The 13,204-nt window shown below is 40.2% G+C and overlaps 1 protein-coding gene across 14 annotated transcripts in view; it reads right to left on the bottom strand.

Annotated features, from left to right (window-relative positions):
* The window catches only part of CCDC141 (coiled-coil domain containing 141), a 147,789-nt gene that overhangs the window by 10,201 nt on the left and 124,384 nt on the right, over positions 1 to 13,204 (bottom strand). For 10 of the 14 annotated variants that reach the window (XM_065560825.1, XM_065560828.1, XM_065560833.1 and 7 more), the window contains 2 exons: positions 9,295 to 10,181; positions 7,414 to 7,586 (listed from right to left, as the gene is read on the bottom strand). In XM_065560825.1, the coding sequence (XP_065416897.1) occupies positions 7,414 to 7,586; positions 9,295 to 10,181 (1,060 nt within the window). Of the gene's footprint in view, positions 1 to 7,413; positions 7,587 to 9,294; positions 10,182 to 13,204 lie in introns of those variants that run through there. The other 4 variants (XM_065560832.1, XM_065560830.1, XM_065560829.1 and 1 more) reach the window with 3 other exon arrangements.

A 13,204-nucleotide genomic window follows, 5' to 3' on the forward strand; every position in this document is an offset into this window, starting at 1 on the left:
GAGGTAACACGCAATCAGAGCATGGAGCCCTCACGCTGCTTGTCCTGAACAGACGCCAGCTGCAGTTTCGAGCCGAGAGTTTTGAGAGCTCATTAGGCTCAGTGAACACAGAGCTTCCACCTGGTCTGTTTGGCATCAGGACATCTGGCAACAATCAGGACGTATTATACCTTTGCTTGTGAATCCCAGTATTGACAGTGGGAAAAGGCCCTTCAGTGTCCCGCAGTTTGGCAAAATAGCTCTCTGCTGCCTCTTTGTTTATTGCAAACAGCCACAGAGTGCCTGAGTACCAGGCAGCGATTAAAAGAACCCTATCTGTAAAATTAATTGTGCTTTAAATATTAGACTAACTACAATATTTGATTAAGGCAAGTGAAAAGCAAGTGCATGCTAACCTAACAACACTCTCTGAAATGTAGTACTCAGCGATAATATTAGTATTACTGAACAATGGAACGGTATGCTTCTGCATTTGATTTATTAACATCTACAAAAGGGACAAGACAGTCCCTAGCCCTACCCTCCTGTTTGATCTTTTATTTAATAGCTCTGTCCTCTCCTCTCACTTTGCTAAAATAATAAGTATTTTCAAAATATTTCTTCCTCTAAGTTGCACTTCAGTCTGCCCCTCATGCAGCAATACTGTAAATACCATACTTCCCAAACCATCCATTGTGTGCTCCTAAAAATAATCATATATTTCAGTTAGGAAAGCTGGCTTATTTTCTCTCTGACTTTTTTCTGGGCCAAAGTTTGAAGTATTTATTAGGGCAAAAATCGCAGGGAAAGCAGTGTGAATTTTGGGTGAGAGATGACCAAATAAGGACAGCAAGATTTAGTTCCATATCTAGAATTATTTTTATTAAGGCTGTCAAGCTATTAAAAAATTAATTGCAATTGATCACATGCTTAATCACTTTTTTAATTGCGCTGTTAAACAATAATAAAATACTTAAATATTTTTGGATGTTTTCTACATTTTCAAATATATTGATTTCAATTACAACATAGAATACAAAGCGTACAGTGCTCACTATATTTTTGATTACAAATATTTGCACTCTAAAAAACAAAAATATTTTTCAATTCACCTAATACAAGTACGGTAGTGCAATCTTTTTATCATGAAAGTGAACTTGCAAATGTAGAATTATGTACAAAAAATAACTGCATTCAAAAATAAAACAATGTAAAACTTTAGAGCCTACAAGTCCACTCAGTCCTACTTCAGCCAATCACTCAGATAAGCAAGTTTGGTTACAATTTGCAGCAGATAATGCTGCCCACTTCTTGTTTATAATGTCACCTGAAAGTGAGAACAGGTGTTTGCATGGCACTGTTTTAGCTGGCGTTGCAAGATATTTATGTGCCAGATGTGCTAAATATTCATATGTACCTTCATGCTTCAACCACCATTCCAGAGGACATGCATCCATGCTGATGACGGGTTCTGCTCGATAACCAGCCAAAGCAGAGCGGACCGATGCATATTCATTTCCATTATCTGAGTCAGATGCCCCCAGCAGAAGATTGATTTTCTTTTTCGGTGGTTTGGGTTCTGTAGTTTCCGCATTGGCAGGGCCGGCTCTAGGACTTTTGCCGCTCCAAGCGAAAACAATTTTGGCCGCCCCCCCCGTTTTTTTCTTACCCCACCCCCGGCCCCACCTCAACTCTGCCCCTTTCCCAAATCCCCAGCCCTGCCTCCTCCCCACAGGCTCTCAAGCCTAGGAGGGAGGGAGGGAGGAAGAGGGAGAAGTAGCGCGTGCGCCGCGGCCACTCAGGGTCTCCCCCTCCCGCCCAGGCTCTCAAACCCGGGAGGGAGGGGGAGATCCCGAGTGGCCGCAGCGTGCGAAACAGCTGATTCGCGCGCTGCTGCCCCCTCTCCCTCCCAGGCTCTCAAACCCGGGAGGGAGGGGGAGATCCCGAGCGGCCACGGCACGCGAAACAGCTGATTCGCTCTGGATCTCCCCCTCCCTCCTGGGTTTGAGAGCCTGGGAGGGAGGGCGAGCAGCGGTGCGCGAGCAGCAGCAGCGGAGGTGAGTTAGGGCGGCCGGGGCACATTTTTAGGGGCGGCATGGCCCGCACCAGAATACCGCCCCTAAAAATGTGCCGCCCCAAGGACCAGCTTGTTTTGCTGGTGCCTAGAGCTGGCCCTGCGCATTGGGGTGTTGCTCTTTTAAGACTTCTGAAAGCATGCTCCACACCTCATCCCTCTCAGATTTTGGACGGCACTTCAGATTCTTGAACCTTGGGTCCAGTGCTGCAGCTATTTTTAGAAATCTCACATTGGTACCTTCTTTGCCTTTTGTCAAATCTGCTTTAAAAGTGTTCTTAAACTGAACATGTGCTGAACGCATCATCCGAGACTGCTATACCATGAAATATATGGCAGCATGCGGGTAAAACAAAACAGGAGACATAGAATTCTCCCCCATGGAGTTCAGTCACAAATTTCATTAACACATTTTTTTTTTTAACAAGCATCATCAGCATGGAACCATGTCCTCGGGAATGGTGGCCGAAGCATGAAGGGGCGTATGAATGTTTAGTATATCTGGCATGTAAATACCTTGCAATGCCTGCTACAAAAGTGCCATGCAAATGCCAGTTCTGACTTTCAGGTGACATTGTAAATAAGAAGCAGGCAGCAGTATCTCCCATAAATGTAAACAAACTTGTTTGTTTTAGTGATTGGCTGAACAAGAAGTTGTACTGAATGGACTTGTAGGCTCTAAAGTTTTACATTGTTTTGTTTTTGAGTGTAGTTATGTAACAAAAAAAATCTACATTTGTAAGTTACATTTTCATGATAAAGAGATTGCACTACAGTACTTGTATGAGTTGAATTGAGAAATACTATTTCTTTTATAATTTTTACAGTGAAAATATTTGTAATAAAAATAATAAAGTGAGCACTGTACACTTTGTATTCTGTGTTGTAAATGTAGAAACCCATCCAAAATATTTAATAAATTTCAGTTGGTATTCTATTGTTTAGCAGTGCAATTAATCACAATTATTTTTTTTAATTGTGATTAATTTTTTGAGTAAATCACATGAGTTAACTGCAATTAATCAACAGCCCTAATTTTTGCTTTATTTTTTGGTAGAAACAAACATAAGAAGGGTCATATTAGGTCAGACCAATGGTCCATCTAGCTCAGTATCCTGTCTTCCGACAGTGGCCAATGCCAGGTGCTTTAGAGGGAATGAACAGAACAGGGCAATTATAGAGTGATCCATCCCCTGTCATCGAGTCAGAGTTTCCAGCAGGCGGATGTTCAGGGACACCCAGAGCATGGTGTTGCATCCCTGACCGATTTGCATGTGCTTGATTAAAAAGGAAAGTTGATCTTTTGACAAGGAAAGCAAGCATCCTGGGCCCAATCTTGCTGCCTTTAAAGCCAACGGCAAGACTTCTGCTGGCTTTAATTGGAACAGAGTTGGCTTCTCGGACTGCAATTTTACTTCCTTTGTATGCTCATTTTAATTCATTTTGCTTTGGCACAGCACTTGATCACCTCTTAATCCTTCTCCAGTAAGGATCTGATAAGACATGAGCTATTTTATCATTTACAAGACAGCATTTATGAAGGGGAAACTACTCAGGGCTCCATTCAACCTGGTTGGTGAACAGGCATTAACCCATGGAATGCAGCTTTCCTGGTACAAGCAGCATGGGGGCTGCCCCTTCTCCAGCCAGCAATACCCTGTTTTGTAATTGCATTGGCTGGGTGAATAGCTCAGCACAGCAGCACTTATGGGAGAGCTTTGTGCCACTGCAACCTCCCCATCTGGAATGACTTCTCACAACCCATCACCTTGTACACCAGTCTTCAAAGCGCACACTCAGATAAACCATGTTCACAGGCTGTTCAGTTCAATAGCACACTTATATGATGAGCAGAAAAATGAACGTGCAATGTTTAGCCACAATATGCATTTCAGTTTAACCATTTACGTTACAATTTAGCAAAGAAAAAAGTGCACTATTGATTTAAAATAGGTTTATCCAGGAAATGGTGGAAAATATGATCAGAGTGAGTAAATGCAGGTGGCTTGGGAGCTTGATGAGAGATTAAACATGAGGGCCATGAGATGCCTATTCTGCTGTTTGTTTTATGAAATATTTTCATAGTTTTGGACACTATAGGGTTTGCAAGTCAGTTCTTGCTATTTCTGAGTAAAAGTATCCCCACACAAAGGATCTCTTTGACCCCTCCCCTCTGAAAGGAAAGATGATAGTCTTTCTTACTATGCTAGGAACTGAGAGTAGAAGCCAGAATCTAATGTAGGCTACATAGCCTACAAGAGTATGAACAACATTAGTAAAAGGATGGAAGTGATATTTCTCTGAGATAGACCTGAGTGTCCTACACTTGGAGAGACTTGCACTCAATTTTCCCAACTGGCCCCCGAGTGTGGTGCTGAGCCTTGGCACACAAAGCATTTGAACCCTTCCTCACCCACATTGAGACCCGTTAAAGAAAAATCTGGAGATTTTATTAAAAAATAGTTAATTTGCATAGTTGACAAATATGTATCACTTTATTTACATAAATGAGAGCAAGCGTCTAGTTCCAAGTGTCTAAACATAAATCTACCTCCAATTCCTTTTCTATCCCAGAGTAGTGACAGAAGAACTTAACTGCAAGCCCAGGTCTCCCATCTGCCTGCACCTTCCTTTCCCCAAGGGTCTTGCACTTTGGCTGGGATCCCATACCATCCAGGGCTGGTCTCCTAAAGCAGTGTTTCTCAACCTTTTTAATACCAGGGACCAGCTTGCTGCCTTCCTAAACTGTGTCAGGGAGATCTCAAGGGCCGGTGCCGTACATACTTGGGCAGTTAGCCTGCCTCCCTCTGCAGCTATGCTTCTATTTTTAGCATGCTAGCTAGATCAAAACTAGCATGGGTACATCCACCCGAGGTGGAAATTACAGTTCCAGCTGCAGTGTAGACATGCTGTAGGAGACTCAGCACATTTGCCCATATCTGCACAGAAAACGGGGTGGTACAAAAATAAACCCATGGGTTTCAGTCTGTGGGGAAAAGTCATGGTGAAAATCAAATTTACCCTCTTGGTGGGGATTTTGACTTTGAATTCTCGCATTGCTGAGTGGATTCTAATCTAATCCAGTATGATGAAAAGTGCTAAAAGAACTGGCACTGAATTAGACACAGTACCTTTTCATGTAGTGATTGCAAATCTGCTGGCTTTCTGCTGACCTCCATCATTCTGTTTATTGTAAATGGAGATCAGGCAGTCAGGCACTGACATTTCAACAACAGGCAAAATACGAAACGCATTACATCGCGTTGGAGGGATACTTTGGTTTGTTTTATCTCAGTGCTTATTATAATGCATATGCAAGTCGGATTCTCAACATAGTTGTTTTGTTGGTTGTTTTGTAGCAATGAACATGGATATAATCACCCGGAACAAATACAAAACTGATTTTTTCTTCTGTAAAAATTAAAACATTCAAGATGTTAGTAATTATTAAATTAGTTTATTGTAAGATGAAAACTACATTTCCTGAAAAGTACTAAAGGGTATGGCTTACTTACTTAGAAGAATCCTTATGAAACAACATTTACATGAGATGGCTGGACTTAGGGGTAATATAAATTCTATTAATAGTATGTTGTCTTCCCCCTCCTGCCAGCTCCCCCTTTCCCTGATGCTAGGCTATGTTGCCTTGAGAATGTCTCCTGTTTCAAAGTTACAAGATTTTCATAGAATTGCAGCCACTGGGCCAAAAATCCAAATGTTTGCCTCCAGCCTCATTGGCCTCCTGGTATTTGAAATATAGATTCTATTCAGATCATGTTGTGCAGCCAAGAATTCATTTTCTTGTTGTAAATTTTGCAAGAGATTGTAAGTCTCTCCCTGCCCCTTATAAATTTCCCACACAAGCAAATTCATTATGTGAAAGCAGTAAATTGAGAATAAAAGAAAAAACATTATACAAATGTTCACCAACTGCTTTTAGTGTATGGATAGATGTGCCTAATTTTCATAAGAAATAGTAGGAATTAATAAATTGAATATCTCACCCATTAAGTAGGCTGATAATTTATGGGCAAAGTCTTCCAGTGGCATAATTATTTTTCTTGCCTTTGTCAAAAACCTTAAATAAATTATTCTTTGAATCAAAGATATTAGACTGACACAACTATGTTTATAATAAAACAATATTTTGCTTGTCCTTATCAGAAGTGAAACGTAACTAACATGCAAGCAAATTCCTCTTTTGAATGTTACAGCTTTAAAGTTGCAGCTCATTTCTCATTGCAGTAGTTTAAGTGAAAACTCACAGAAAACTCCTTCCTTTTCATTTGATCATTTATCCTACTGCATACACTAGCCAACCCTTTGAGTATATCCCTTGATCTCTTTGAAAACAATTTATTAAAAAGGAATTAAAAATGGGCTCAAGGTCCAACGCATAGAAGATTATCTGTCCCTTTTCATGTTAACAGCTGGGAGTATAAAACATCTATATCTTTCATTTACGATTTTATAAGAAGAGAAAAAAGGATCATAAGAATTATGGCATGTATAGAGGCAGTGGGTATATAGGGAAACTAAGTATATTGAAAAAGTCTTACTTTGAAAAGATCTGGTTGTCATGGGAATATGGTAAAACAGGGGCTACTTCTCTTACTTAACTATCACTGACAACAAGGGGGCAGAGCCTCAGCTGGGGAACGTTAGCAAAGCTTCACTGACTTCAGTGGAACTATGAGAATTTAAAGTAGCTGAGGCTCCATCCCCTTGCTTTAAAGTCACTCAAACAAGACACGTTTTATTAAGCAGAGCCCTAGTATTTAAAACAGAAGGTAGCGATCTGGTATATGCCAGTGCACTATGAATATTACTATAATGTACTGTATGGGTTTGAGTAGCTACAGCATACCAAGAGACATTTAAAGCATACATGAGAAAAATCTCACCAGAAACACCACATTTGATGTAATAAGCATCATGCTATATAAATTGATTTGAGCACCATGTTCCCGGATGCATTTTGACACATTATGATCTCTACAAACAGCACAATTTGTAAGATTTTTTATTAAGTCTAAGACATCTTGTTTTAGAGTTCAAAACTGTGTCCATCATCCCAACTAAAATTTAAACTAAACATTAATATGCTAAAGGAAGATGAACATCTGATGTAGCAGTGGCATTAACAAAACATCCAGTGTGACACATAAGCAGATTGGTACACAATTTGTGAAAGGTGCAGTGGAAGATAACTGATTTATTGTTGCATCAGTCTGTGAGAATTAAGTCCCGGTGCTGTCAGTATCACACTTACTACGTGAATAGCGAGTACATTAGTGATACGCTAATATAGATAACACACAGCATTATCCAGTCTATTCTTGTGATAGGTGGCCTGTTACCTTTCACATGGAGGATGGCACTTGATGAGATAGTGCCACTAGAATTTTTAGCCCGAACAACATAGAGGCCAGCATCTGCATCACACACCTTCTGAATGAACAAAGCATGCTTTGTCTCCTTTTGTAAAAGCTTTAAGTGCTCATCTGCGGTCAATTTCTGGCCCTTCTTGTACCTGAAGCAGAGAGTCAGTTTTCAAGTCAGGTTCACATCAGTGTTTGCTGAAGCAGAATTTGCTGATTTCAGACAACCTCTACAATAATGTTAGCAGTAACAGTAATTGCCAGCAGCCACTCCCCAATTCCCTCCATTTAGACCCGTTATATTTAAACAAGATATACAAAATAGCTACCATGTTGTGTAATGTTAGAAAAGATACAAATGGGAGCCCTGATCCTGTGACCTACGCTTTACAGGCTGACACTACTGTGCCACCTCATTGGCAACAATGGGGTTCTGTTGATACCAGCTTGCAAGATTGGGTGCTAAGTTTCTGCTTTGAGAATTTTTGGTTTTATTTTTAAATAAAATCTTGCTAACAAAGGGTTAAATTCACCTATGTCTAAAGGGCCTGCAGAAGACCTGATGCATCATGTAAGCCCTGTAGTAAAGGCTTAAGTAAGTCTTAAATGGTGCACAAAGCATCATGCAAGACAAGTCCTTTGAGGAAGGATGGTTTGGTGGCTAAGGTACAGGCCAAGGACTTGGGAAACCCAGGTTCAATTCCCTGCTCAGATTCCTGCATGAACCTGAGCAAGTCACTTAGGCCCACATCCTCAGAAGTATTTAAGTACCTAGTCCAAAGAAATCAATATCTTCTCAAAGTGTAGGAGACAGGGATTAAAAACTGATGACTGTATTACTGATATAGGCAGAATGTACTGAGTGTTTCAGTATTTGATGTGTTTTGCAATTCTTCAGGGAAAAATTCAGCTTATTAAAAGACTACCAAAAATAAATTGTACTCCGTATGTGATAGTTTATGGTATGTGGTAAACACTCTCTCTCTCTGCAAATGGAGAGATGTTTCTCTATCGGTCTCTGCTTTCCATTGTAGTACTAGGTATTGCAAAAACTTGGACTAAAATAGCTCCCGGTGCATGGACTCCCATTAGCAAATTAAAACAGAGGTTCTCTGTGGGAATTTGGAGAAAATAAGTGGATGATATGGCTATGGGAAATTAGAGTTGGGTTTTATTAAAATAAACCAGCACATAAAGTTCTAAAGATGACTTTATTGTGAAATCTTCTGGACCCTCCATCACTCTCTTACAATCATTAGTAAAGGATTTATCAAAAGATTTTTACTCTGAAGAGAGATTTATATTTCTCACTGATAAAAGTTCCTACAAATGTAATAAAAACAACATACTTTTGATTGTTAAAACCTGTGAATGGGAAATGTGGAGCAGACAGAGTGAATATTCAGTGAAAAACTGGATTTCCTCGTGTATAAACTTATTTTCTTTGCGTTCATTCTCTCCACTTCTTGGGAAGAGGGGATGCTTGCAAGTAGTAGGCACACTGATAAGGAATTAATCTACAGTAAGTTGGCTCTGAAGGGGAAATTTTCTTTCACAATCATTTTAAAAAGTGGAATGTTATACTGAAAAATAATGCAACAGAAAAAAGTGTTTGATGTGTTTGCATTTGAAAATAAATGTTTGCTGCTCTGATTATTCATAAAGTTGACAACAGTGATATTATTTGAAGTGGGTTAATTGAAAAAAAAGTTTTCTTTGCAAATGGAACCATGCAGAAGTGTGGAGTGATATAGATAACAAGCAATTCTCTCTAATTTTCAGATTAGTACACACAGTTATAAGTAGTGCAATGTGTATTTCTATAGGTATATTTAGGTTTTCTCATTATAAGCTACCCACCATGTCAGTGAAGGCTCTGGAAATCCTGCTACTTCTACTTCCAAAGTCACCGGAGAACCTTCCATGACGGTTACATTGGACAGCAGTTTGGAGAAGTTAGGCGCCTGTCCAGATAGGCTGGCCATGCTGTTCTTTTCTGATGCGCTTTTAATCTCTTGTTGGGTGACCATCTGCCTCTGACAGCTTCTGGTGGTGTCTGATTGAAACATGAGACCTGAGAATGCATCAGGCAAAGCATGCAGCCTATCCTGGGTTTTAGTAAAGTTATTAATGTCATGCAATTGTTCTTGTGTTTCTGTCATGCTTTGGTGAGCTTCATTGTGTTGTAAATGTGTCTCAGGCACTTCACTGATCATGCTATATGCAGGCTTTGCATGTATTTTGCAGGAAGCAGTGATGTTTTCAGGTACGGCTGGTGAACTACAAGTCAAAGGAGATTCCATTCCAAATTTTGGATAGTGATCTATGGGAGATGGGAACAATCTCTCTAACTCATCTGATGTGGTTTCCCTTCTATGATTTGAAGTGTCAGCATAAGCAACAGGTGTTAAGAGATCAGACTCATCAGTCATTCTTTTACTGCCAGAGTTTATCTGCGTTTGCAAACTACAGGAGCTGACATGCAGACTAGGAGAACTACAGCAGGGCTGCTCTTCCAGCTCAGCTTCAGAATGCAGGAGGTTGGATTCAGGCATCTCGGACAGCAAGGGCCAAGAGATATCATCAGGTGATCTACATTGATATTCCTCGCTGGAGGGCGTTTCTTCTGCCAGCAGCTCAGCCTGTAAACTATCCTCTTTGGCAGAAGGAGCCAGCGCCATATCCTGTGAAACGAAATCCTCACCAGCTGGGCAGACAACTGAAATATCAGCCAGTCTCGTCTCTTCCTTAAAAATAGAACAAAACGAGAGAACAAGTTACTGTAGCGCACATCCATATTTTCATGCACAAGTTAGAAATAATATTTGGAATATTACTTCTTATTAAACTCAATCCACTCTGGGAAGCAGGAAGAAATTTGTGTGGCAGAGAATCACTAGCAGAAATTTTGCACTTAGGTAACAGGAGCTCCAAACAGCTTGTATACAGTCTGAAAGGAAATACAATCTGAACACTTTATATTTTTATTGATATAACACCTAATATCAATGTACAGGTTTTCATGTGAACAGGTGTCAGCCAGTAGATTCCCTGTGCCCTGTGTTTACATGGGTGTTTGTTAATCTGCTACTGCTTTGTGAATGGTCACCATAGTAACATGGTATAGTATCTATTTCCTGCATGAGTTTGACTATACCATTCCTTCTTTATAATAGTAAAGTTACTGTGGCCTTTAATTCTCTTGGGAAGAAAGTGGCTGGTTGCAGTTTGTGGGTTTAGGAGCTAGTCCAACAGGTTTAAGGAATTTTTAGAACATTTTAAACCTTTTTGTTTTCTGGTCAGTTGACTCAGACCTTGCCTGAATCATTACTGGGAGCAAAAACATTACTATTATTTTAATATTATAAGATCAGGACCAAATACAGATTAATTTTCTCTAATCATATTCACATAAAGTAGTTGCACATGGCACATGATTGCACAGTTGCAGCTGCAAACCAGCATAGATGTAGGCCAGGTCTACACTAGAAAATTAGGTTGGATTAGAAAATCCACACCCTTGAGTGAAATAGTTAAGCCGACCTTAGTCCCTATGTAGACAGCACTAAGTTGACAGAAGAACTCTCCCGTTGACCTAGCTACTGCCTCTCGGGGAGTATGCCAATGGGAGAACAGCTCCTGTTGGTGTAGGTAGGTGTTTACAATGAACCACTACAGCACTGCAGCTGTGCCACTGTAGCATTTTAAGTGTAGGCAAGCCCCTAGTCTGGTTTATTTAATTGCTTCTGTGCCTGGACTTTGGCCAGGGTTTTGTACAATGGTAATTGTGAAAGGTGCAATCACATACCCTCCATCCCATTAAACTACATTTGAACCAAAGCTCCAGGAAGGTACTTTGAGAGCACAATCCCCTTTTTGTGGTCCAGTGCTCCTGTTAAGCTCTGTATAAATTATTTCATCAATCAGCCAAGTGCATTAATTGAATGTGTAGGTCTCCAATTTTCTGTCACTATCTCCGTCCACCACACATATTGTCACTAACAAATGAGCACATTAAGTGTGTGTGTACATGCGCAGTCCTAGCTGGCAAGGGTGCAGCTGGATCTTCTTAGTGGCTTCCAAGATAAGTATCCAGTGACCATTTCAACAGGATCTTTCCTTCTGCATTGTTAGTTAAGTGTTGCTCTGCTTGTAACTACTTTTACCGGTCTTCAGCACACACAGTAAACAAGACATTCAGCAGTAAAAGAAAAAGAGATCTGCCAAAAATATATCCAGGCCCCTGGGCCAGATATCAGTCCTAACACGGCACCAACAACATAGCTTCGTTGTTCAACCCTGGCACTTCGGCCAGTTGAAGGCTGTGGTGATTCACTACCCAGACACATCAGTCTCTTTTGGTGAACTGACTGGAAAAAGCAAGAGTTCTACTGCTTTTATTCTGCCTGAAATGATTAATTTGGTAATGAAATGAAGTGGGCTTGGAATTCATTTGCTATAAACATCCACCATTTGATGAACTCTGACCTCACAAATATTGAAAAGAGAATAGAAAATGGGTGTCAACATAGCAAATAAAAATTTCAGTTCTTAGTTTGCTGAAAAGTGTGTGAATGGATTTCCCCTGCTATTCACTCAGGTCTAGTCAAGACTAATGCATCAAGCCAAGATTTTAGGGTTGGTGATATTGTCAATTGTTTATTAGAACTCTGATTAATTGCTAACCGGACATATCGAACTCATTTGACCTTCCGATATTGTCACGTATACCTGCTTCAGCTTCAGTCCTGCCCAGGCTTGCACTTCATTGAGCCCCGAGCTGTATCTGGAGTTCCAGAGACCAAGATCAGACTCTATGTAGTACTTCAATAACAAAGTTAAACTAAGTCTATTTATTAGAATATTACCAGAGTGAGAACTTTCTGGAATAATATTAAAGCCTGAGCAGGCATATTTTAAAATGATAGGGCTAAGTAATTTCTAAACAGCTAGTCTCTATGCTCTGAATGAAATCAATGGCCCAGGTCCTTCCCCATAGTAAGGCTGATTTGTTCCACTTCATCTATATGAAGTGACGCCATATAGCCTACCATGAAGGCCACACCAACAAAGAGAATCTTTCAGTGGCATACAGCAGCTAGCCTAAAAGGCTGTGTAGCATGAGAAAAGAAGGTGTATATTGTGCTTTCCTGCACCCCAGCAATCTTCAGTGGCTGTAATGGCTGGTAGATAGGTTGATTGGTAATGGGAGTAAATTTGAGCATCCTTGAGACTGCTCTAATTTATAGCGGGGATTTGGGCCTGGTGTGCAACAGACCCAGGATTGAGGAAGTACAAAGGTGTGTATGCCACAGCTAAGGACCAAGAATACTAATACTGAAACAACTGAATGGAATTGAGTCCCAAAACTTTAGGTGAAATCCTGGCTCTATTGAAGTCTATAGCAAAACTCCCACCGATTTCAATCGAGTCCATATTTCACTCTGCAATTAAAAAAGGGAGCCCAGGCTAGACTTGGTATTGGAATGGGAGTAACACACAGTATGTTAATTAAGCTTACTTCCAGTTCATCAGCAGAAAGGAAGCCTTTTGTTTTTAAACAAACAGCTTATTGTTAGCTGTGTAGCACCAAGACTTCACACAAGTTAGCTTGTAGCATTCTTCATCCATATGGTCAGATTGTCAAACATTATCTTAAACATTATCCATCATCAGCTATCCTAGTTTTCTTTCTTTCTTTTTTTAAAAATTTTACTTGAATTTACCACCTCCCACCCTGAGGAATATTTCACAGTTATTATGGTGCTCT

This window comes from Chrysemys picta, chromosome 11 (assembly GCF_011386835.1).
Source record: "Chrysemys picta bellii isolate R12L10 chromosome 11, ASM1138683v2, whole genome shotgun sequence".
NCBI classification, from domain to species: Eukaryota; Metazoa; Chordata; order Testudines; family Emydidae; genus Chrysemys; species Chrysemys picta.